The sequence below is a fragment of the Macaca fascicularis genome, chromosome 8 (genome assembly GCF_037993035.2).
Source record: "Macaca fascicularis isolate 582-1 chromosome 8, T2T-MFA8v1.1".
In the NCBI taxonomy this organism is placed as follows: Eukaryota; Metazoa; Chordata; class Mammalia; order Primates; family Cercopithecidae; genus Macaca; species Macaca fascicularis.
The window spans coordinates 10,980,729-11,005,606 of record NC_088382.1 but is presented as its reverse complement, the minus strand read 5'-3'; the positions used below and the strand labels follow the sequence as shown (position 1 = coordinate 11,005,606).

Here is a 24,878-nt window from a genome sequence, read left to right as displayed (position 1 = left end):
AAATGGGGGAAGGACAGGAAGCAGACAAAGAAGGGCCTCTGCTGTCCTTAGGATTCTCACTTGTATGTTTCTGTTTCCAGAGCATCAGTGATGGGAAGTGTTTGCTTCTGTCTATCATTGAACTCAAGGCACAAAAAACCAAGGCAAAATAACACTTTTTAAAGGCTCTTGCCCCCAGTTGCATCAGCTCCATCGAGCAGGGTTGTGCAGTGCAAGGCTGGAATGGTTTCCAGGGCCTCTGTGGGGGAGGAGGGGAGAGCTGCTCTCCTCATCTCTGAAAATAGTGCTTTTCCCAAATTGCTTTTTCAAGTTTCCCTCCTTGAAATGTGAAATGACATCCTCCAAGCACACTGTTTGAATCTATGGTGTTATGTGTATGTGGTGGCTTTAACACAGTCTCAGAGGGACTTCTAGGGAGGTGGGGAGGAGAGCCCTGAGGCTGGGGCACCTTGCTTGCTTTTGACGCAAAACCACTCTCCAAAAATGGCTCCAGAGAAAGCAAGCCTTGGGATAGTGAAGAGAGTGGAGAAGCTTAGATTCTTTTTTAAATGGAAATTATTTATTTCCACTGCAAAGAAGACATTTCCCTCAAAAGGGGGAAAACGGCTTAAAGACACCTCCCCCAGCTCAGCCAGCACTGGGACACAAGCAAAATGCCTGACTGGCCGGTAAATCATCTTGGGAGGAGAGAGTTTGAATAGAGGGGAAAGCGGAAAAGCAGAAGCCCAGCATAGTGTGAGCTGATTCCAGCAGAGACTGAAAGCAGCAAGGGGCCTGGGCTATGGGATACATAATTGGCTAACGAATAATACAGCCAAAATTGGATATTAACAGCAATTAATTTCTGTAGAGGCATTGGGGAAAAGAGCTGCAGAAAACCCCATTGGGCCTTAAGCCGAAGCAACCTGAAATTAAACCAGTGTCTCAATTAAATGGGAATAAATATTGCCACATCAATCTGTGTAGAGTGGGAGGGGGCTGACAGAAGCCCCCTGTGCAGCTCAGGGCACCTTCCTGCACGTCGGAAGGTCTCAGTGGCACAGCCTCAGTCGGGCACCACCCGGCCCATGACCTTGAGGCCAGGGCTCCGAAAGTTTCGGTGCACGGCCTGTTGACCCAAAGGGACCTGGTATCACTCACTGCACGCTGATGGACCCAACAGATGAGGAAACGGAAGGAATCGAGTTCTTTAGAAAACAGAGACCGCGTCCTAATGGCAGCAGCGGTTGCATTTGCAAGGAGATTCATGAAGACAGAAAGAGCCTTCTGCGCCTTCCTTCCAACCGACTTCGAGCGGCTCGGTCCCCTCCGGCGTGGGATCTGGAACTAACGCTGACTGAGGCCGACGGAGGAATATGTCTTTTTCCTTGCAGGTTGAAGATTTTTGTGGTGGTTTTGGCTTCTGTGGAGAGGGTTGCGGGGGAGGGGAAGGAGGGTGTTTGGGGATGGCGAGGACACGTCTCTGGGTCCTGAGGGGAAAATGCCTGCTCCCTGGCAGGGTCACTGGGGCTATCCGGGAGAGGAGGCTGGAGGTATGGGCGGGGCGTCCTAATGGGGAGTTCAGGAGGGTGCACTGAGACGGACTCAGCAAATAAAACTCCAAACCCCCAAGCGCTTTCGCGGCGGGGTCCTCTCCCAACCTCCCCCCTGTCTGTACCCCTTCCCAGGCGGCACCTGCCAGCTCCTTTTTCTTGCAAGTTCGGAGGCTTTCCGGGGTGCAGGGTGGGGTCCTTAAGGCCGCAGGTACTGAAGTGGATCGGAGAGAGGCCCAGAGGAGGACGAAGGAAGCAGGACTGCGGGCCCGGGCACACAGGCTGACCTGCTGCACGGCCGTGAGGATGCGGCGTCTAGGCCCAGGCCTGCGGCTGGGGAGCGCTGCGGGTGGCCAGGGGAGGACGTGACCTCCCGCCCAGGCCTTCGGTCTGGCTTGGCCACCCTTGGAAACTGAGGATGTACCCTCGCCTCGATTCGTCCCTCTTCCTGCCCCCGACTCCGTAATAATCTCTAACGTTGACCGTCGAGTGTCCATCTGGCGCTAGAGTGAAATCAATGTGCATGGAAAATGGAAAAATGACCTCTCCGGGGACAGTCCCTGGCGTTTGTCGCCCTGAGCTGGGGGGCGCCCTGACCTCTTCGCCTCCCCCTCGACTTAGAACTTGGGCCTGGGGCTCATCCTAGAAAGAACCTGAGACTAACCCGCGTCTACCCACACCTTGGATGAGTTCAAAGCTTTGGGAACTGCAGGAGGACCCGAATCTCAGGAGTTCCAGGTCTGCATGATTCAGGAGAGAAAGAGAAAGAAAAAAAAAAAAAAAAAATCAGGACTGGGAAATGGGAGCAAAAAAGAAAAGGGAAACCAGCGCCTGCTCATCTTCTCCTTGCTCCATGGAGAAGTCTCTGGTGCATTCCAAGAGAAAGAGACGAGAATGCCTCGTGCGTGCTGGGAAGCGAGTCACTGAGAAGCCCTGGGCGCGGTCCGGGCCGGCAGGGGCCGAAATGGGGCCCGCGCCTACAGTCGTGCAGCCGCAACTCGACGCAGAACCGCCCTGGCGACATCACACGAAGTTGCAATATGCACTTGCAGCCAAAGTATTGCTTCCTGGACTCCAGGTCTCAGTATTTTGTGTGTGCTTAAGCAACAAACAGGTTGGATTTGAATTTCAAAAGAACCCTCCCAGTGTAATTTTGAGAGAGAAAGCTCTTAGTGATTCTGGAAGTTGGTTTTCTGGGCTTCCCGGCCCCTGACCCAGTCCCTCAGGTCTTGGTAGCGTTTCTATTTTAAGACAAAAGGGAGAAGGATAGGAAATAAAAAGATGAACCTATTGAGAGTTGCTGACACTTTTATTCTGACCTGGAACATTCCTTGCCCTCAATAAGGCCCGATTTTTTTTTCTTTTTTCTTTTCTTTCTTTTTTTTTTTTTTTTTTAAGGCCATCTAAATTTGCTGCAGGAAGATCATTCCAGGCCTTCTACACAGTTCTATAAGGCAAAAAGCCACACACATTGCCTCCCATAAATTCCGTTTGAAGTCCTTTTTTCTTATATGTCTACATTTGTGATGCAATTAAGTATTGAATGCATTTTCTTTTAAAAAAGCTGAAATGAGATTGAGAAAGACTTGGCAAAACACCCAATGAAAGAATTGTAGATGGAATTTGGGGGAAAAAGTCTTTATTGGGTACCATCATTCTCATTATTGTTATTATCGACATCCTCGTCACTGTGAATCAGCCAGCCCAGCCTCCAACACACATACCACCAGCACAACTCCTCATGTTGACTCATGGGCCCTGAAACCACCCACAGAGTAGATGAGGGAAGGGAGGCTCCATCTGTCCTAGGGAGAATGCTTTGCAGCTGCCCCCAAAAGACTCCATTCTAAGGTTGGAATGGGAGGAGGGTATTATGTAAGTTCAAGAGGAGGAAAGAGAAAATGTTTTCCCTGTGGAAGCAGCATAGGTGGATGGACTTTTGGTGGCTAAATGCCTTCCTCTAAATGCTAGCATTGGATATGGTTATGTGGGAAAATGTATGTGTGCATATGGGCACACCCCTCCTCCAAATATCTCTGTGGCAAAAGCTCCTCAAACATTCACAAAAGCTGCCCCCCTCCCTTTGGTAACGGAAGTAACTTACAGGAGTTTACCTTTGCCTCTGTTAGAAGGTCAATCTCTTTTCCGCTTAAGCGGAGATCTGGGCTGTTTCTGGCAGGGGAAAGAAGAATATCACCAATTTTTCCTTTGATACATTTCTAAATCTGGAAGTATCTGGTAGAGTTACCTCAAGAATCATATAAGCTTGCATCACGTTGAGGACTGTGATGGCGGCGGTGCATATGAGCCCATCAGGGCCTTCTTCACATATTCAGTCAGCAAACTGCCTCAACCTCATCCTACTTTTTCTTAACCATATAATTCCCCTTTCATTTAAGCCATAGACTGTAGCTAGAGGGGCTCAAGTAGGTAGTAAGAGAGAAGATGTTAAAGAGTTAAATGCCCTCAAAGGGGAGAAATATCCAGGTTTCTTGTAAAATTACTGGTGGCATAAATAGGCCCCAAATACAGAAGGGAAGGGCTGACCTTCACTTGGACACCTTATCTGAGCACAGAAGGGGCCTGGCAATTATACACCGGGCCAAGTGGTCCATTCGTCTCTTTGCCATTTTCGACCATTAAAGCCCTACATAAACATACATTTTGTAATGAGACCCACCCAGTGGACACAGGCAAATGCCCACACCCTTGCACACAGACCTAGTAGACCCAGAACACTCCCACACACACTAAAGCTTTCTGGAACAAGAGTTTACATAAGTAATGAAGAAAAAATATGCCCCTCCCATCATAGATTATCCACAGCAGAAACCTAGCAGGCGTCAGCCATGGTACCTGCGGTTTAAGCTCTCAGCTTAAAGCATCTGAAAGGGGCATTACGTGGGAAGGCATCCGGAGATTTTACCGGAGGGCACATCCGCGAAGGGTACAGCAACCTCTGAAGGAATTACAGGGAAGCAATTACCAAAAAGAGGCTCGTCAATGTGGACATTTGTGGGGCAAGGGTTTTAGTAATCAGAAGGTTAAACCATGCCTAAAAGAAGCATCCAGCAGCCTTCACAGTGAGCAGAGGGGGCAGAGCAAGGGGCTTTACACCCCAATAAGGCCCAGCACTGACTGCTTTCTTCTTCCCAAACCTGTCCAGAAAGGGCGAAGGGGACACCAGAACTCAGAAAGCTACTAGTTTCAGAGGAGGTATATTTTGAAGGCAATGGCAAATAGACAAGGCTTGTTAAGGCTCAGGGGTGAGAGAAGCTGTTTTCCCTTTCTGTCCTGCAGCCAAGCTTGCCTTCTGGGTCTCCAGAGGCAGCCCAGCACCTGCAGTCTGCAAGATGTGCACTGCAGCTTTCTCTCTGCGGGGGCAAGCAGGTTGTGCCACATTCTGCAGACCCAGAGAAGGTTCTGGAAGTATCTAGGTGGGGTGCTACACACTTAACCTCTGCCTGACTCTAAACACTGCCTTAGGAGGGCAAATGAAGAGCCTAAGAGGTAAAAATTACACAAGGATTACACATAGTAGGTACTCAATAAATATTTGGGGGAAGTGAGGCCAGGGAGGGGCCCCGATCCAAGGCATCACTGAATACTAATTTATTTAGCAGGCTAGACTGAGGCTTTGGAGAGGAAAGAAGTCCTCAGTAAGCTTCAGTGGAGACTCTTAGGCCTTGATTACTGTGTAAGGAATCAAATTAATCTCCTAAACATCCCTTATGGCCTTGGCCTTGCAAAGCCAGGCCTCTGCCATGCTCGGGGGAAGGGATGCAGCAGGCTTCCTGGGCAGAAGGATCCAGCTCTTGGCCTCCTTTCTCTGCTCCTCCCTCTACTGCAGGGACCTGCCCCTCCTCCATTTCCTCCACCTGGAAATTAATGAGCTTAGGTCTTGCCCCATCCGCTGCAGCTTGGTGGTTAATACAGAGCTGGAAATGGGATGAGATTGTGGCAGCGCAGTAAGAGGGGGGTCTCTAGGACCAGCTGCTGCTCAGGGTCTAGTGATGGGAGGAAGGCCTGATTTGGGAAGCAGGTTCTTCAGGATGAAATCTTAACCCTTTCCATTCCCTGACAGCCTCTTTCAAAACAGTCTTTCCTCAGACCCCCACTTGCACACATTCTGTTTTTCCTTCTGTTCACATTTTTAAAGGAACACATGTCTCCCTTGGGTCCATGTAGGTTATTGTGCCTCTCCCTTCCTCTGCAGCTCCTGGATCTCTGCCTGAAACTGCAATAACAGCTACAGGGAGGGCGTGAGGTGCTCCTTAGAGCCATGGCCAGGCTTTCAGCTCCGATGGAGCTTGTGAACCCGCTGGGAACTGGCTCCTTCTTGTCCACATAGCCTAGCGACTTCCTTAAGCTTGTCAGGTGCTCTCAGCTCTACAGCAAAGGGTGACAAACAGCTCCCCCTCTCCCTTCCAACCGCCTGCCCTCCTCCCCAAACCTCAAGCAGAACACAATATATCCGCAGTCCAGGCCCTGAGGCAGTCTGCCAGTCTCTGGATGCCAAATTATTATTTTTTTAAGGGCAAATCGAAAAACTCAGCTCAGAACAAAAACACAGTCACGGAGGAAAGTGTCGACCCACATACAATGAGTCCTGAGCCCAGAGAAAAATCTGCACACACAAGCACTCCGCAATGCGCTCCCAAGCGACCCCCTCCCCACGCACACCGCATCTGTGCTGCACAGATCTGCTTCTGTCACAGAACCAGCTTCTGTTTCTCTCCCTGAGTCTGTTTGCATCTCTAAGCCCCTGTCTGTCACAGGCTGCACACCTCCCCACCCCACCGGCTCCGGTGCGGGACAGGCAGCCGGAGGGAGCTCGAAACCCCTCCCCTCGCGCCCGCAGCCGCTGCGCTGAGGTCTGCGGAGGGCGCCTGGTTCGGTCGGTCGCTCCTTCCTTGGCGGGCCCTTGCCGACCCACGGTGCTCAGCCAGCCCCATTCTTGGCATTCACCGCGTGCCTTAATTGTATGGACATTTAAATCAAGGTCCGCTGTGAACACGGAGAGAGAGGCCTTTCTCCTGAGGAAGGAAAGGAGGAAGGAAGGAAGGAAAGGTGAAAGAAAGGAAGGGGGGTGGGTAGAAGATGGAATAAGAAAACCAGGAAAAAGAAATAAAAAGCGGCGCGTGTGCGTGCGCACTGACAGCGGGGAGAGGGATGGGGGTGGGGAGCGCCGGAGGAAGGGACCACAGCATCCTCCCCGCCGCAGCTCCCCCAATCACACAGACAATGAGATAACAGCGACGTCTTCCAAAGGCTCTTTGTTCTCCCCCATCCTTTCGCATCCAGGCTTTTTCCTGCAAAGCGGAGGGGGTGGAGGGATGGGGGTGTGGGTGGAAGTGGGAGACGGAGGGGTGCCTCCCCCGTGTTAATTACCCCGGCTCCCCTCGCCCCTTTCCCCGCGCCTCGCCTCCCCTGCAGCTCCAGACAATGAAAAAACAACATCGACCCCACCTCGCCCCAGCGCAGCAAACCCACCCACCCATGTCGCCCTCTGCTTTGCTCAGGAAACTGAAGTGGGCAAGGACGGGGAAGAAGAGGGCGAGGGACAAGGAGAGCAGCAGGGGCTCGGCAGCGGCAGCCGGGGCAGGGCGCGCGGCCGCCGCCTCTTTACCTCCATCGCTGAGTGCAGGCGCAGCCGGGCCGGGCGTGCTGCAGGGGCGAGCTGCCTCGGTCCGGGGCCGGGACCTGGGGATTCAGCTTTCCGGAACTCGCCTGCTGCAGTCCTCTCGCTTAGGTCCCAAGTGGTGGAGGGGGGAAAAGGAAGAGAGAGAGAGAGAGAGAGAGAGAGAGAGGAAGAAGAAGAAGAAGAAGAAAAAAAAGAAAAAAAAAACATAAGAGCGAGGCCCATCTGGCCCCTCATCAGCTTTGTCAAGTCTTGCATACGCTAAAATGCTAATGACCTAGATAGCTCATGCAAAATGCAGCAGGGAGGGCGGGAGCGAGGGAGGTGGGAGGGAGGAAGAGAGAGGAGTGCAGGGGGGAGCGAGGGAGGAGAGGCAGAGGGAGGGAGAGAGGGAGAGAGCACCCCTACACTCTCCCCACCCCACCTCCAACTGTCAACGGGCTTTACCAGGTAAAGGGTGGACGTAGATTTAAAAGGTCACTCGTGTATAATGCGGCTGGATCCCTGGGTCAAAAAAAGGGGGCGAGACAGAGGATGAGAGTCCCGAAAGCCAAAAGGACAATAAGACATTATTTTAACTCCCCCCCCCCCCATGCCCTCCTCCACCTCTTCACACTGTTTACACACAAATCCTGTCGCCGCCTCATGCATGTGCACGGACATGTCAATTTCTCATCAATTTCTCAGCGCTCCTATCCACAGACACCCGAATTCTCATTCCCAGCAAAACTCATCTTGTGGACCCGAGGCAGGAGAAGACCCCTTCTCCTCCTCAGTGCTCCTCCGGCTGGCCCATCCCTACTCAACTCCACCTCCACCCTCTACTCCCTTAGCCCTCCAGGCAGCAGCGGGCTCCTTCTCTTTTCTAAGCTTTGAGTCCCCTGTCCCCTTCCCAACCCCCGCATCTTGAGAAGGCAAGGCAGAGTAGCAGGAAAGCCAAGTCAAGTGCACCCTGGTCTCCCACAATTCAGCTACCCCTCCCAGAAAAAAAGAGACCCCAACAACCCCGACACCTCTCCTACGTCGACACTGTGAAAGCAAGCAACAAGGACAAATAAAATTCAATCCCGAATACCCTCAGCGGTCCGCACGCCGGGCGGACGCCCTTCCGCAGCGGCCACGCGTGTTCCGGGTTCAGCGCTCCTGCGCGTCCCTTCTCGCCGAGCCCAAGGTGCTTTGTGCGGCCACACAAGGTCTTCGGCTTTTTGTTCTCCTTTTTAAGAGACTGGCCGCAGTCCCCAGCGATTCAGCCAGCCCAACCAAAGGCAGTGGATCTACTGAAATGAAAGGGATCGAGATAATATACAGGCAGATGAATGAGGGGGTGATGCCGGAGGTGCGGGAAGCATCCTGGGAGCGGCCGCCCGGGCCAAGCCCGAACTGCTTGCTGCCTTCGCTGGGGAAGGCGCAGGAGGCGAGCCGGCGCTGGTGGTCGCTCCACCTGGCAGGAGGAAATGATAACCATGATAAGGAACGTGATGATGATGATGATGATGATGATGAGCATGATTTTAAAAAAAATCAGTCTTCCTCTTGGTGAACCGGAGCGTAAGTGCCGGAGGGACTGCACTGCTGGCGGCTGCGGACTGGGGAAGGAGAGCGGCGCAGGAGGCAAAGGTTGCGGAGGCAGCACCCTCGGATGAATAATAACACCGCGCCGCGCAAGTTGCGGAGCCGCCTGGAAATCCAGCCCTTCGCGTGAACTCGCGTCGAGCGCGGATTGCAGGGGATGAGGAAGAAGGGGGAGGGGTGGGGAGGGTGGAGGAGGGAGGGGGAGGGGTAGAGGGGAAGGCAGAGAGGGACAGAGAGAATTGGGAGCCTTTTAATTTATCCTTACCAAGCCCTAATCTCGTGCGCCGTCCTCTTTGGGTGAGGTCGAGCTCCTTTTTAAAAATTATTATTCCTTTAACGGATTATTCAGGTAAAGGAAGCCACATCTGCTGACTGTTCCGAAAACAAGAGGATTAGGTGCCCGTCCACAGATCCAGGCCCGCAGACCCCCACCCCCTCTGCACCAGCACACGTCATTCTCACTGCCCCCGGGTACCTCCCTCTCCTTCGTGCTCGGGGAGAGCTGTGCCAAGGAAAATGCGGATTTGGGGAAAGTGAGAAGTGGGAGAGCTCGGAAGAGCGGGAAAGCCAAGGCCGGAGGTGGCGATTCGCACCCCCACACTCACACGCGCTTCCGTTTATCCGTTTCTATCCCGGGAGAAGGGGGTGCCTGCCCGAGCCCACGCGCGCCGCCGCATCTGCAGTGGTTGGCGCCCCACGCTCCCTGAACGCCCCCCAGGCGGCACCAGTCCGGGGCAGAGTCCGCTCGGCGGCCGCGGGCGTCAAATCGACACCTGACTCCACAGCCCCCTTCCCTCTCCTCTTCTCCTTCCTCCTCCCCGGGGATCCCGGCACTGCCGTGAGTCCACTCCCGGTCTCCACGGCTTAGGCAGACGGAGTGGGGGGCTCAGAGGACCCGCGCACCCTCTGCTCCTCGGCCCTGGCGGGAGGCGCGGGGCTGGGGTTTCCGCGGGCCGCAGCGCGGGCTAGGGCTGCCAGGGGCTGCGGCGGATGCGGTTGACATCACTGCGGAGAGCGCGCGGCTGCCGGGCCGCTGCGGAGACCTGAGCGCCGGTGCAGCCTCCCCCACCCCTCCCAGGCGGGCGTCTAGGCAGGACAGCGGCGGGGGCGGGGAGAGGAGTGGGGGGGAGGGGGACGATCGCCCCATCCCCCGCCCCCCCGCAGTCAAGGTGAATGTGAAGGAGAGCAGGCGCGCGTGCCCGCGCCTGGGAGGCGCGCGCGCCCCGCCCCTCCCGGAGCCCTCCCGCGCTCCGGGGCCAGATGGACTCCCGAGATTAGAGGCGCGGAAGTGCGCTCCACGACGGGCCCACCCGTCCCGCGGACATCAGACCTACTTCGGGGAGACGCCTTTTGTTGTGGTGGCCGTGGCGGTGTTTGTGTCTTTCCGGGAGCACCGGGTGAGCTTGGCCTTGAGGAATGACTCAGAATGAATCCGCCTATAAGAGCCAAACCAAAGACGACCCCCTGCCCCAGCCCCTCAACCATAACCCAACGCCTGCAACCAGAAACCTTCGGACTTTCCAAGGGGTCAGTGCCGCAGCCGCGAGGGGCAGCCCTGACCCGCGCGGTTCACGCACACGCAGGGCCCATCTGCTTCCCCTACTCCGGCTTTTCTTCTTTGATGACTTAAAAGAGAGAGGGGGAGAGAGAGAGAGAGGTCTAAGTGTTTCTTGGGCACTGCTGGATTCAGGGCAACTAGACATGGGGAGAACAAGCCCCACCAGCTAAAAGCAGTCCTCCTGAAACCACACAGCCCGCGAGGGTCGCAGCAGAGGTGCCCACCCAGCTGAGTGGCTGCACGAAGGGTGACCCGGGCGCGGCCCTTCTCGCTTCGAGGTCATTTCGGCTCTTGTCAGTTATTGGGTGTTTGTCCCAGCAGAAGTAGAATGGCGATCTCAAACCCTTTCAGCACTGGCCTTTGCTTCCAACAATGCACCACGATAAGCTTAGAAAAGAAGCAGTTTTTGTAAATTTCAAGAAGCGGAAAGCTTTGGTTTAAACAGAGAGAAAAGGAAAAAAGGGGAAGAGGAGGAGGAGAGGGAAGAGGAGGGGAAGAAGAAAAAAGAAAGAAGAAAAAGAAGAAATAAACCGGCGCTTGCAGTTGGTGTTTGATTTCTGAAGACCATACTGATTGGAAAAAGCCATCATTTGGGCTGTCTTTCAGGGAAAAACTTACCATTCTGATAACGTTCCCCTCAAACCAAAATACTTTTGTGGTGGAAAAACTACACTGGCAGTGGCTTGGTTCAAGACTCCCACCATTTTGATAAGGGTTTTTAGCTTCAGGACAATTTGTTTCCTATTCACTAAGAATTCCTTTCGCAGATAGTTTCGGAACTCCTTGTATATGGAGGGATGGGGCCCTGACCCGAGTTGGCCTGGACTGAAGGACAGTAGGACACACTGCTGCTCCCTTTTCCGTAGTTTTTCTTAAAGGCCTGGTTTTGTTTAGATTGAGGACGGTTTCTGGCAGTCCCTCCTCGCCGTTGCTGCAATGCAGGGTATTTGCCGCTCATCTTGCGGCATGGGGGGAGGGGAGGAGAGCATGGTTTTGTAACAGGCTCTGCAGGCCTGAGTGGGAACGCCTTAAATGATGAGGCCCGGGTTAAAAAAGAAAAGAAAAGGAGAGAGAGAGAGAGAGAAAAAAAAAAAAAAAAAAGCAGCTGATGCTGAATTAATAGTTAGAGCATACCCCTGGGGCTTGCTTCAACCAGGGGGCCAGGAGTCCTTTCCCCTCCCCCAGTCACGGATTTCATATCTGTTTTTAACCAGTCTGATCGGATGCTGGGACATTTGTGATGGCGTCTTAAAACCTAAACCCTTGGGCTTAAGTGTTGTCTATGCTCCTGATCAAACTCACCCCAAATACTAACACGTTAAGAAATTATATTGTAAAACCTCCCCAAATCCGATTGACTGGACTGTTTGGGGCCCATATGGCCGGACAGCTGTGCTGCTCCACGTGAAAAGACACCATGGCCCCTCCGATGGTATAAAGCGAGGGTTCCCCAGAGAGCTCAGACATGACCTAAGTATTAGCTTAGCCTGGGGTGAAGACTGAGTTAAATCTCTCACTTCTTGGAGGTTAAAATAAAGACAACAACAAAAATCAAAAGAGATGCACTTTTGAATTCATTGTATATTGTGTGCCTCCTGCTGGTTCCACCAAAGGAAGGAAGGACAACCCGAGAAATAAACTCTCTGTAGCTTACCACAAGCATGACGTTAGACAAACTGAAGACACAGGAAAGAAATATATTATTTGCCAAGCGTACCATGTGTCAGTGACATTTGTGGTTCCCTGTTCACAGAAGCAGGGTTCTGACCTCAGCCGATGCCTGTGTTAACCATAAAGAACAGCCATCAGAGTGCAATTTCCATGGTGAGAAGATGAAACCGTGCTTTAAAAAGGAAAACCCATTATGAAATGCAGCCGGATTTAATTTTTAATATGATGGCGGATCCTCTAACGCATTCTTTGCTGGTGTTTGCATTCAGGAGGAGTGATTCATTCTGTGGCAGAAATCAAAATAACATTCTGCAGTACTTTTAAATGTGCTTCTCGTTTTTAAAGGTGTCCTGAAATAGAATATTCTATAACCTTTCAGTGGTGGTGGCTGGAGAAGCGGAATACAAAACTCTGTTCCTAGTGAAATGCTCAGTCTAGATAAGACCCAGCTTGTTCTTACTTATCTGTCTGTGCATAGCCCCTTGCAGTCTCTTCAGGCCTTAACAAATGTTTTAAAAATAAGGGAGAGAGAGAAAGAGAGAGAGGAAAACCCTCACAAATCAATCTGGAAAGTGAAATGAGGGGAAAATAGTGGTTAGATGGTTAGATACATAAGCTTTTAGTCCAAGTCAGTCAACATTGTTTTGGAAAATTATTTCAGTAGTGAAACTCCCTCATTTGAAACCTTTATATACAGTAGCAGGTACTGACTTGTTTTTGTGTTCCTTGAATGTCAGTTCACATTTTTGGAAATAGCTACAGAGAGTTCTGCAGTTACTGTGTCCTTAAAAAAACAATTTTGGAGGTATTATTTGCGTGGCATAACTAATGATGGAATCCTGGAGATTATTTGGTGCCCCCCTTACTACTATAAAAGAGTAGAGCAGGGCCCAGAGAGATGGAAAAAGAGCTTCTAGAGACCATGTGGGTGGTTTGTAGCAATTTCAGTGGTGAAGTTAAGAACAAAACCTGGGTCTCTTCATTGCCAGTATGTATTTTTTCCTCATGTATTTGAACATGAAAAGCTTCCTAAAGATTTTGACAAATAAAAGAAATAGTTGACCCTAGTGAGTTCATTTAGTGTTTAGCTTGGGTTGAATTTTGAAATCTGAATTTTTTTCTATTTAAATATCTCTAGTTTTAGCGATATTTCAGGAGCTATTTAGGAAAACACACCCAGCCAAACTCTTGTGACCCTGGAGGGACAGGGCAAGAGCCACACACACTGTCAGAGCCTTTGACCCAGTGAATTAAGTGCCACAACGTGTCTAGAAAATAATCACGTTAAAGCTAGGACTGGGGTTCTGAGGAAGGACTACCCCAGCCCAAGACAGAGGTATGGGAAACATAGTGTTCTTTCACAGTCATTTTGGGAGCAAGAGTTTGTGACACAAATTCAGTCTATCAGGCGACAGTCAATTTGTTTTGTTTCTGGATTACTTAATAAATTATTTGTATTGCACAAAAAAGAATTTATTTAAAAAAAACCTGAAAGAAAAATAAGCTGTGGTCTTGGACACGTGTGTGATCTTGGGCAAATAAGTCACTTTCCTTGTTTTCTATCCTCTTCTTCAACATGAGTAGATGATGTCTAAAGTCCTTTTCAACACGAATAGTGTATGTTTCTATTGTTTTTTGACAGAATCCACATGTTTCTGAGTCTGGAAGATACTGTCTCCCTTTTAAAATCTATCTGGCAGACACTGTGTTGAGGGCCTGAAAAGTTGAACATGGAAGCTTTGAGAAAAGTAGTGTGTGTGTGTGTGTGTGTGTGCGCGTGCATTTAAGTGGCATTCATCTGAAAGTATAGCCATCTTTATTTTTTATTACCCTCTGGGTTAGGAAAAGGTCTATCAGGTGAAAGCATTTTTCTATTCCCCTCAGCTCGCCCAGCACAGTATAACTGAATGCTTTCTGTGTTTTCACCTACGCAGATTCGACCTGAGTCCTGTAGCAGATTTAAAAGCCCTCCCCTTTAGCGCCCATCCTGACCTAGATTGCAGGATGAAGGCTAATGATTCATTTGCAATGCTTATGATGGGCATCTACTGCAGGGGTTCCCTCTCCGCTCCTTGTTCCAAAGGAAACCCTGTTACCCTTATCATCTGATATTACCACAAGTAAATATTTTTGTTCAATTGCTACATAGGGCATGCAGCTCTTTCCTAATGAATTATCTGCCCCAGGGAGGCGAACTATAACTCACCAGCGCTTCAGGCAATTTTTAGCATGTGTCAGATTGTGTTTGCGTTAGAGAACTTGGACTGTGTTTTGGTGCAGGCAAACTGTTTTTCTTTTTCTCTTTGTGCAGAGATATACAATTCAACATACCTTTACAAGGAGAAAAGCCTTGCCCGTGTTTGAGTCTGATGGGAGCATGAAAACAATGTTCTATATGCATAAAGCATGAGACCATGGAGAGGATGGAGTGCTCGTATTCCGATGCCAGATATTGTTACAGTGCAAACTGGACAAGGCTTTCTTTGAATTTCATTTAGAAGCAGCTACCATGTACTATACATTATAAAATCAGAGCATTACACTTGACAAAATGGCCTTGACTAACAATGAAGTGCCGATTGGTGTGTTCATTAAATATACAGATTTGAAGCAGAATTAGTAGCAATGACTGAAATGGAAATCTTGTCAATCATAAATGAGGCAGCTGACAAGTTAGAAGGGGGAAAAACCCTCAAATGTGATTCAGATCTTGTAGGTTTGTGTCTGAGGATGATTTAAATAAATTTGGACATTAGGTGGTGACAAGACAAAAATGAAAAACAGTATGTAATTGGGCAAAAAGACTGTGGTAGGCCTGGGGGATTGTGAAAGAAAAAAAAAGGAGATGGAAAAAGGAAAAAGGAAGAACGAGGGGGTCGTTTGCAGGATAGCTTGTTTGTAATGAATGAATGAAGAGATGAAATCTAGAATATTTATTTCCCAGTAGCCGACACTCAGGAGACGTTTAACTATTGTTCATAAAATAAAATCAGTGTCCCTCCTGTGTTCACTAGCATCAAACAGATCATCTGCATATATAACTCTGCTGGGAGGCGAGAGTGTCGTCAGCTGGAAGTACAGTGTGGGGAACATTGGCTTACTTTCAATCTTTAATTTCAAAATGCGGTAACTAGGCATTTAAAAACATTGTACGTAAGACAAAGGGCCACTGTATGGCAGCTCCATGCCAGCCGCAGGGCTAGTTAGATGTTTTTCTTATATTATCTACAATCTCACAGTCACACTAACCCCATGTTACAAAGAGGTGACTTTCTCAAGTGCAGAAGCTGGCATTGGGATCCAGATACAACTGGCCCCAAAGACTCTCCTTTTTCCATTACAACTGCATGCTGAAGGCTTCCCAGAGGGAATAAGAATAACATTATATAATGTAAAGCTGATATAAAAAATGCTAAGCGTTTGTCCTGCCTCATGTACCAAGTTGAAACAAGCAGGGTGAGGCTGACAGAGCAGATGAAAAACATCACTTAAGATCGGTTTTTTTCCTGCTAAACTCTGTTGTACACTATGCAAATATGATTGCAAAAGTGGAACATTATCAACACTTTAATGCTAGTTATCTTTCAAAGATGATACTCAGAGTAATCAACATAAACTTAGTATACTGTATCTAAATAATAAAAATGTTGGCTTGCATCATTCTGACATCCTCAGTACGACCTAGAAAGCCGATCAGTATGATATATAGTGATAATAGCATTCTGCGTTTAAACAGCATCCTAGCAGTCACAGTGTTTGGCCACCTGGGGTGGGGCGGAGAAGGGAGGTTGGGAAATTGAGGACTTAGCAGCCCATGTGGGGGCATATTGCCCAGAGAAATTCTTGGGGTGGCAGGCTGTAAATCAGGATGAATGTATTTCTGGATGATAATCCCGTTTCCAGTCTCCTTTAAAGCCGGGCTGGTAAGGCAAGACCCCCACTTGGCAAAGATGGTCCCTGGTTTTTGGTGCCTGGGCAGATACCCTGAGTTGATAGTAAACAACAGGAAACAAGGGATAGAAAAAGCAGGAAGAATTTTTTTTTTAATGATGGGAACTTCATTTTTGTGGGATTTGCTTCTCTGTGTATTATATATATATATTTCTTTGAAATGATGGAGCTGCCGGGGGACAGGAAAAGATGGCGTTCATTACAAATTCCTTACTAGTCATTTGTCTACAACTACAAGATTAGCAAGAGAGTTCCCTGTCCAATAAAGGAGCCAGCATGCTGGCAAAACGCTATGCGGTGTGGGACTGCTGGCCTGGGAGGCAGGAGGCCTGGATTCTCGTTCTAGGTTTGCCATAGACAGAAACCTTCGGCTAAATTATTCCCTCCCAGGTAAATGAAGGGTGCAGGGGCTCTTTCTGCCTACCCTGTGCTCCACCTTCCTCTTTGTTCTGTTTCTTGCTCCCGCTTCATGAGGCTCCCTCCGGACTCCTCAGCCAGTCTGCTTGTAGGGCAAGATCTCAACTCAGCAACCAGCACCTCACTATGTTTATTCTCTTAAGGGAATTTTTAAAAAGGCCAGACCGTCAATTAATATTTTGAGAACCCCTAAGCAGGTGAGCCATGGATGTTTGGGGGAGACAGAGGATGCCTTCTGGGCACTGCGGAAATGGCGCTGGTTTTGTGTGGCTCCTTGGCCCCTTCTGCTGTAGACGGGACATCCTGTGAGAGAACAAGCATGGGTCTCAGAGCCAAGACAGATTAGAGTCCACAGCTCCAGGCCCTACCTCCTCGGTGACTTTGGGCCAGTTTTCCATGTGCACTATGGGGACAGTGATAGTCTCGACACCATAGGGCTGTTGTTTACTGAGATAACATCCAGTGAATGCCAGTTTTGTGCGTCTCCACCTTTCTGCCTCTTTTCTAAAAGGTGGACCAAAGTGAGCTACTTGGGAGGCTGAGGCAGGGAGAATTGCTTGAACCCGGGAGGTGGAGGTTGCAGTGAGCCAAAATCACACCACTGCACTCCAGCCTGGGCAACAGAGCAAGACTCTATCTCAAAAAAAAAAAAAAAAAAAAGATGGACCAAGGTGAGCCTGAGGACTGCAGCTCCTATCAGTGGTTCCCAGCCCCAGAAGAAGAGCCGGCAGGGGCCAGCAGTGAACTGCCATGCTCCATGCCATTCTCCAGCCTGTGTGGTCCATGGCTGGCCCCAGCCTGAGCCAAAGGGAAGCTCGGGGAAAGATTATTTCATATCAGCCCCATCGTTGACCCACCATGTGACTGAACAAGCCTTGTCAGAATAGCACAGAAGGAAATGGGGAGGCACTGCTACCACTCTTTCCAGAATTTCAGGAGGAGCTTTTAAAATCCTGAGGCAGGGTGTCAGAAACTCCTGCAGAAATGGAGCTTGAACAGGAGCGGGGGACATGGCCTTTCTCAGCTGATTGGTGGTCTTGACCCCATTGTGTGTGGGGTGGTGGGAGACCAGAGAGAATCTTAGAGCTGGCAGACAAGGAAATTGAGGCCCAGAGAAGTGAAGTATCTTCCTAGCCCAAGGCCGCAGAGTTATTGATCAGGTAGCTAGAAATCAAAGACAAAAGCACTGCACAACCTCGCAGGAAGCCAGAGGAAGGGACCGATGAGAAGAGGTAGAGTTTTGTATTGAGGGAACTTGGACAGTCTGTTGCCTTCCTTTTTCACCGAGCCTTAGCCTGGCCCTGCTAGAACCCCAAACGTTTGGAGCTTCCCTTGTAGGGAGATAATAGTTACACCTGTGTTCGAGTCCTTGTCAGGATACAATGACACAGTGCATAAAGAAATATTTAGCACAGTGCCATGTCATAGTACGTGCTCAACAAATATTAGCTGAAGATATATTTTACCTAAAAAAAAAAAAAAAAGAAAAGAAAGAAAAGAAAAAGGCAACCATTGTCAAACAAAGGCTGTTAGTATAATTGGCTTTACTCTGGATAAAAGCCAGAGAAGTTCTCCAATGTTTTGTGGGTGATAGTTTAGCAAAAGATGCTGATTTTCATCATGTTTTACAAAGGTTTAAGAAACTCTCTTTCTTTTGGGGGACTTGATCCTTAAAGTTAATGTCTGTTTTCAAGGAAGTATACCCCACAGTAGCCACTTTATCAACATTCCACTGCCGGTACAATGTATTAGCATGAACCATTACAAGAAGAAAAAGAGAAGAATTTAGATATAAATGTGAAATTCCTTGGCAATGTCTAGGAGAGACAAGATGAAATGCAGAACTTGTTTGATGTGATGGAACAACACAGGCTCTCTAAGGGAGAGAATGTAAAAAAAATCCTTATAACCGAAAAATAGGGTCCAAAACCCCTCATTTCTGGCAATAAGCACCCTGACAACCTCCTGGAAATTAGTAGCTAAAAATTTTAGACAAGATATTAGAGTATCCTTTTAATTGCCTCATAGAGCTTAAAGGAAATAATATAGCTAGATCAGAAAGAAAATCTAGCTATACGCTGTTTACAAGAGATTCACCAAAAACATGAAACAAAAATGATGGAAAAGTAATGATAAGTAAACACTAATCAAAAGAAAGCTGATACAGTTTTCTAATGTTAGATAAAATAGACTGGAAGACAATAAACATTGTTGGTGACAAAGATGGGCTGTATATAATAAACAAGGGAAAAAGAACAACTACTTAGGAGAACAACTGTAAACTGGTATGCCCCTAGAAACATAGTTTCAAAATAGAAAAGCCAAAAAAAAAAAAAAAAAAAAAAAAAAAGAAGCAACTTTGGGGAGAAAATGACAAATGACAAATTGGAAACATAGTAAGAGCTTTTAATGTACCTTCCTTGGTAATTGATTAAAAAATTTGGAAAGGATATAAAAGATTGGAACAACACAACTATCAAACGTATTCTAACAGACACATTTGAAATTTTCTTCTCAATAATTAGAAAAATCACATTTTTTTAAGCATACGTGGGACATTTATAAAACTTGATTGTGTTGTAGCCCACAAAAGAAGTCTCAACAAATACTGTGATGTCATATCATACAAACCATCTTATTTGACTACAATATAATTTAGTTAGAAATAATTAACTCTCCCCCAAATCACATGCTTCTCTCCATAAATCTGGGGGTGGAGGTAAAGGCATTTCTAAATAACTCATTATTCCAAAAAGAAATTATATTTTAAATTCTTGATTAATTAATTTAATGACTACTTTTTAAAATTTTGTGTCATGGAGTTACAGGAACACTCAGAGGAGAACTGACAGTCTTAAAATACTTATATTAGTAAAGAAGAAAGACCAAAGATTGAAGATTTAAGTGTTCAACAAAAGAAATTGAATAAAAAAACAACAACAGGATAAGCCTAAAAAAAAAAAACAAGAAGGAGAAAGAGAAAGGTAGGAAGAAAACAAGGGGAAAAGATGGTGAGATTTCGATCCTAATACCACTTGGAAAAGACCATAGCTGGTTTATTGATGAGGAGAAACATCCTCCACTGCAAGTATCTTCCCCTCTCAGCTGATTGTCGTCTTTCCTCTGAGGGCCTTTCTCCCTGCCTCTGTGTTCTCTTTGCAGGGGGCTAGCTTGGTGTGTTCTTCCTCTCTGCAGCCTTCACATCTAGCCTACGTGCTCTGCAATTTTACCGAATGACTTTTCTCCTTCCGTGCTATTTGTGTATTTTGCCCTTTATGCTAGATTATAAAGTCTTTGAGATAGAAAAGGTATCTTTCTCACCTCTGCTCCCCCACAACACATAACCCAGGACCTCATGCAAAATAGCGACCTGGCATCTAGATGTATTTGAAGTGGAACTGAATTTGTGGACAGAGCTTCGGCTTACAGGCAGAGGAGGACATGGGAGGAGAGTGGAAGTGATTTCGGACTCTCCCGGATTTGGGGATCTGGTGATCGTTCGGAAGAAGTTACCTTCAGTAGTAAGGGGGGCTTTCCTGATGTGTGGGCCATGATTTTGTGGCTAAGAAACTAAAGAAAAAAGGAAGAATGAACGAAGGAAAAATTTCCTAAACCCTTCTCTGGAGAGGAAACACGTCCCTTCAGCTGTTGGTTTTGTAGAGGCACCTACTCTATTTCTGAGTTCTGAGTCCTGTCTGGTAGCACTGGCTGAGGAGTGGTTAGGGGTAGGGTAGGTGATTTTGGAGTAGGGTGCTAATCTGGGCTGAAGTTCCCCCACTACATTTTTCTTTTTTTGTGGTAAAATATACATGACATTTGCCATCATAACCTTTTTAAGTTGTATAATTCAGTGGCCTTAAATATACTCACATGCGGTGCAACCACCACCACGATCCATTTCCAGAACTTTTTTATCATCCCAAACCGAAACTCTATCCCCACTGCTTTTTTTTTTTTTTTTTCTGTGCAACTTTGGTCAAGTTGCCAGTTTCTTCATCTGTAAATCAGGGCTAATCGTATTATGTACTGAATAGGATTATTGTCAGGATTAAATGACGTAATGCATGAAAACTGCTTAACATAGTGCCTGGCACTGTGTTTTATTGACTACACACTGAATAAATGTTACTATAGGAAATGGCAAGAGGAAAGAGAATTTAAATCGTTTAGAGCCAGCAGAGGGACATAGTAAATTTTCTCCCAACTCTGAATGATTTGAATTGATGATTAGTTCCTGGAACGCATGCTGGGCAGTTTTGATGGGGCTTGACTGGAACTATAACTGTTGGCAAATAACCTCTCCAAAGCTGAAAGGTATAGGGCTGGAGGAGCTTATTTCTAAAATCCTTCCACCACCAGTGCCACATCTAGCATGTCATGGAAACTCAAGATAATGCTTGAGTGAGTGAAGGAGTCAATGTCTACATACACATTTCAGTGCTTGAAGGGAGGATGGAGATCATTTTCTCTTAGTCGTCAGTTTATCAGTGAGAAGGCTGAGACCCAAATAAGTAGGCTGACTTATTCAAGATCATACCATTAGGGGTAGAGCTGGTTTAAAAAGCCAAGATTCCTGAACACATTGTGCAATCTTAACTTGAAACAGAACCCAAAGAAATGGGAGAAAAATTGGAGAAAACCTCAAAAGCTCATGCAGTTGCTGAGAGTCAAGAGCCCCAGTTTTCGATGTCATTTTCCCTTCTCTGACTGCACATCTGATCCAAAGTGTTGCAGATAATTGCTTTTTGTTAAGGAAAGAACATCCCCTTCCAGTTTAGGAGCAATGGTGATTCTAGTAAGGAAGATCACAGAAAATAACTGTTTTAAAACCATAATTCTTAGGGAAACTAGAAATTTTTAAGAGACCTCAAATAGCTTGTACTGTTTAACCTTACCTAGGCTCATTCTGCTTCCTGGTCAGGTATGCATAGTAATACCTTGCAAAGCCGTGGTGAGCATTAAATAACATAAAGAACGTGACAGTGGCTTGCACACAACCTGGCATATGGATGGCGTTCAGCAAGTACTTCTTGCAAGAAAAGGAGGATATCATTGATGAAACACACTCTCCAGCCCTATCAACAGCCCACTTGACTCTGCTGGGAAGACTTGCTGGTGCCGTATACACTTTGTTTGCAACGTGACCTGGAGAGTAACCTCAGGGGAGGAGGTAGCCATTAGGACGGAGCAATTTATAGCAAACACGTGCTGCTGTTTTGCTGCGGCGCCCCAGGTTGCAGTTAGTGAGAAATGGCTTCCCATGTTTACTGGAAACATCAAGACGTGTCTCAGTGACACTAATGCTGCAACTGCAGGTTTCAGTCTCATACCCGGGGACACAGGTCACTTGGCACAGAGGCAGTCACTGCTCACCCATGTAGAGCAATAGGAAGAATCCTGTACCAGGAATCAGAGCACTGGGTTCCAGAGCTGACCACTTACGAGCTTTGTAATCTCACGGCTTGACCTCTCTGAACCTCAGAATCCTCTTCTGTGAAACAAGAGGCTTGAATACATGATTTCTGACCCCTTCCCGCTTGAAAACACTATGATCTATTTAGTTATTGCACTCACAGCTTTGCAAGTATTGCTGCTCAGTGAAAATGAAAACGTAAGCGCCATACATGTGTACCATCACACACACACGCACGCACACACACACACACACACACACACACATACACACACACCCTTCTAGACCCAGATTCTCCACTCAGGGAAATAGCATGAAGGAAAACCTGATGCCCCAGTGAATAGCCATTTTACTCACCACCTTTAGAATGACATAGCCCAGATGCTTCTGGGCTAGAACCTCATCCTCTTTGTGACTCGATGCTTCTGCTGCCAAATGAGGTAGGAACGGTGCAATCTGATTTCCACCCCCTAGAGCAACTGCTGCTGCGGCGCTGCGGCCGCCCCTGCCTTTTCTACCAGGGATGCTGCATCAGCACAGAAATGCTGAGCACAGCACATTTCTGAGCTTTGGGAGGCAGACCGGATTGCTGCAGAGGGAAATGGGTTTCCATTCTTCTCATGACTAGTTCCACCCAGCGGGTACTAGTGGTGGGGGAACATTTACTTTTAAACATTGCAAGCCCCAAAGGGATGAATGTGAGAAACCTTGGCTTTTGTCCAGATCAGAGCCCTTTTTGCAGTCAGATTGAATCGCTTGGGATTGTGATCTCTCTTCCTGCTCCAGACCTGCAGAGTAAGGCGACATTTCTAAGTGTTTGTTGATGGTAATGATGACAGGGTCTTTAAAGCATCCTAGGGCAAATGCCAGCTTTTTTCTTAAAGGGTGACATTTCTGCAAGCTTCTAGGGTTCAGGGCGACATCATTCAGGGATGATGGAATGAGCTATTCTTTGTGGTGCTGGCTTTCCTGGCGTAATCTATTTGGAGTAGAACAGGACAGAGCCTAGGACTCATTAGCTTTGGGAGAGGAGTTTGCGTTTTAATTTCCACAGATGTCTCCCTGAATTGCTCACTCAGCTTTTGGGGTACCAGTTCTATTGGCTAGTCTTCCCCTCCACATAAATCCTATAGCCGATGGTCTCTGGGCATTTTTGCCACCCTGAGGTTCAGTTTTCTCATCTGCAAAATAATATGACTCATGGTGTGATTATAACCTGGACATCCTGCATGTGTACCCCAGAACTTAAAATAAAAATAAAAATTAGAAAAGGAACTGTTTAGATGACTTATGAAAATGTTCTCTAAATCTTTTTATGGTCCCCATTAGTAAAAATTTTACTTTGCACCCCAATGTATGTATATTTATATATTTGTAAATTATATAATGCACTTATACCGTTAGCCCAATATCTCAAGTCTTAATGTACACTTAGGGTAAGGTTCATTATTAATAATAGTAGATGTTAAATCACATTTTTAACCATGTGATAATTTTAAAAATTTTTGGCCAACTTCATATTGGATCTGAATAAGTCATCATTGTAATCTTGCAATGTGGTTGCAAAGAGCTCTAACCAGGAGTAGACCTGTCAACTCTACCTTGTCTCGTTGCTTGTGTTATTAGTATTCACTTTCATTAGGGATTTCTTTGCAGGAATCTTTCTAAGCCAAGCATCCACTTTGTCGGGGGTGAATTTAACTGAAACCAGTTTGTATAATCTGGAACTTCATTTACCCCTCTCACATTGTGGAACTCCTGTTCTTCCCTCAGGATAATGTGTTTCCTGGAAGTGACACTTGGGCTACTGACACACAGACAAAAAAGTCATCAGTGTCAACCTACATATCGAATATTAATAAAGCTCCCTTTCTGATATTTTGGATTATAGGGAGCCTCTGGTATTCTCCTTCCTGCACTTCATGGATGGTTCTGCGTATTTCCTGGGGTAGCTGCTTGCACCCTTTTTTTTTTCTTTGAAACCACTGAGTTAATGGACATAAACATGCTTTGTAAGTTGCCCAAATGGGCTAAATCAAAGAGAGGATGCTGATATCTAGAAGAATTTCTTCATGTGTAGAGCTGTACTCACCTAAAACTCTAAGGACACTTCCAGGAGGGATAGATCTCATTGGTGCTCACAATAAGAATTGGCCCAATAGGCCAGGCACGGTGGCTCATGCCTATAATCCTAGCACTTTGGGAGGCCAAGGAGGGTGGATCACCTGAGGTCAAGAGTTCAAGACCAGCCCTACCAATATGGTGAAACTCCGTCTCTACTAAAAATACAAAATTAACTGGGTGTGGTGGCACACACCTCTAATCCCAGCTACTCTGGAGGCTGAGGCGGGAGAATTGCTTGAACCCAGGAGGTAGAGGAAGGAGAATCTCTTGAACCCAGGAGGCGAGGTTGCAGTGAGCCGAGACTGTGCCACTGCACTCTAGCCTGGGCAAAAAGAGTGAAACTCCATCTCAAAAACAAAACAAAACAATACAAAACAAAACAAAAAACACACAAAAGAACTGGCCTGATTCTTCCTAGTTTGTGATTGGAGTCCTGGGCAGGGTAGGCTGGTCACATGGTCATATATAGACATTTCTGACTCCAGCGGTGCCCCCTGCACGACTGCTAGAAATATCTCAAATGCAGATCCCCATTCTTCATTCTTCAGATTGGAGACCCAGGAGAAGGATGCCTTCTGGGATTTAGTATGACCATAGGATTATAAACAGGAAGAATGAAAAATGCTTCCACACTGTATTCTCAGAGGGCTTTGTTGAGTTGCAGAGAACCAGAACTATCAAAACAGTTCTAGGATTTTAGACAGAAGTCTCAAAAGTCCTGCCCTGGATCTTGAAAACATCAGTTCTTTCTTCAACAGCACTTAGGTTACAGGGTTCTGATATGAAATAAGTGGGATCAGGTCATATTGGGTATTGAGGCAGAAGAGATGCTGCTTATGATCTGACAGACTTAGGGAGAGAGACACAGAATATTCATAAATTATGACTTAGGCCAGGCTTCACAGGGCAAGTCTCTGTCGTTCACCCTGGGATGACATTCATGGAGGGGGCGGGGGGCAGGGGCACAGACTTGAAGTCATTGCGCCCTGCAGATTTTCC

General features: G+C 47.4%; 1 protein-coding gene across 3 annotated transcripts; it reads right to left on the bottom strand.

Annotated features, from left to right (window-relative positions):
• Positions 1–540: 540 nt before the first annotated feature.
• Positions 541–22,236, bottom strand: LOC102114916 (uncharacterized). 3 transcript variants are annotated; one of them, XM_074000235.1, is made up of 6 exons: positions 22,113–22,236; positions 9,011–21,134; positions 8,249–8,450; positions 7,621–7,677; positions 7,162–7,279; positions 541–6,844 (listed from the first exon to the last, which is right to left on the bottom strand). In XM_074000235.1, the coding sequence occupies exon 6, from the start codon at positions 2,027–2,029 to the stop codon at positions 1,211–1,213; it is 819 nt and encodes a 272-aa protein (XP_073856336.1). In that variant the 5' UTR covers positions 2,030–6,844; positions 7,162–7,279; positions 7,621–7,677; positions 8,249–8,450; positions 9,011–21,134; positions 22,113–22,236; the 3' UTR covers positions 541–1,210. The 3 variants fall into 3 exon arrangements, with proteins under 3 accessions (XP_073856336.1, XP_073856338.1, XP_073856337.1); XM_074000237.1 differs by lacking the exon at positions 22,113–22,236 and having other exon boundaries at positions 541–1,402; positions 1,675–6,844; positions 9,011–9,130; XM_074000236.1 differs by lacking the exon at positions 22,113–22,236 and having other exon boundaries at positions 8,249–8,447; positions 9,011–9,130.
• Positions 22,237–24,878: the final 2,642 nt, after the last annotated feature.

Coding starts and splice junctions, on each gene's coding strand:
- LOC102114916 (XM_074000235.1), bottom strand. CDS start 2,029: ATGGACACTCGACGGTCAACGTTAGAGATTATTACGGAGTCGGGGGCA.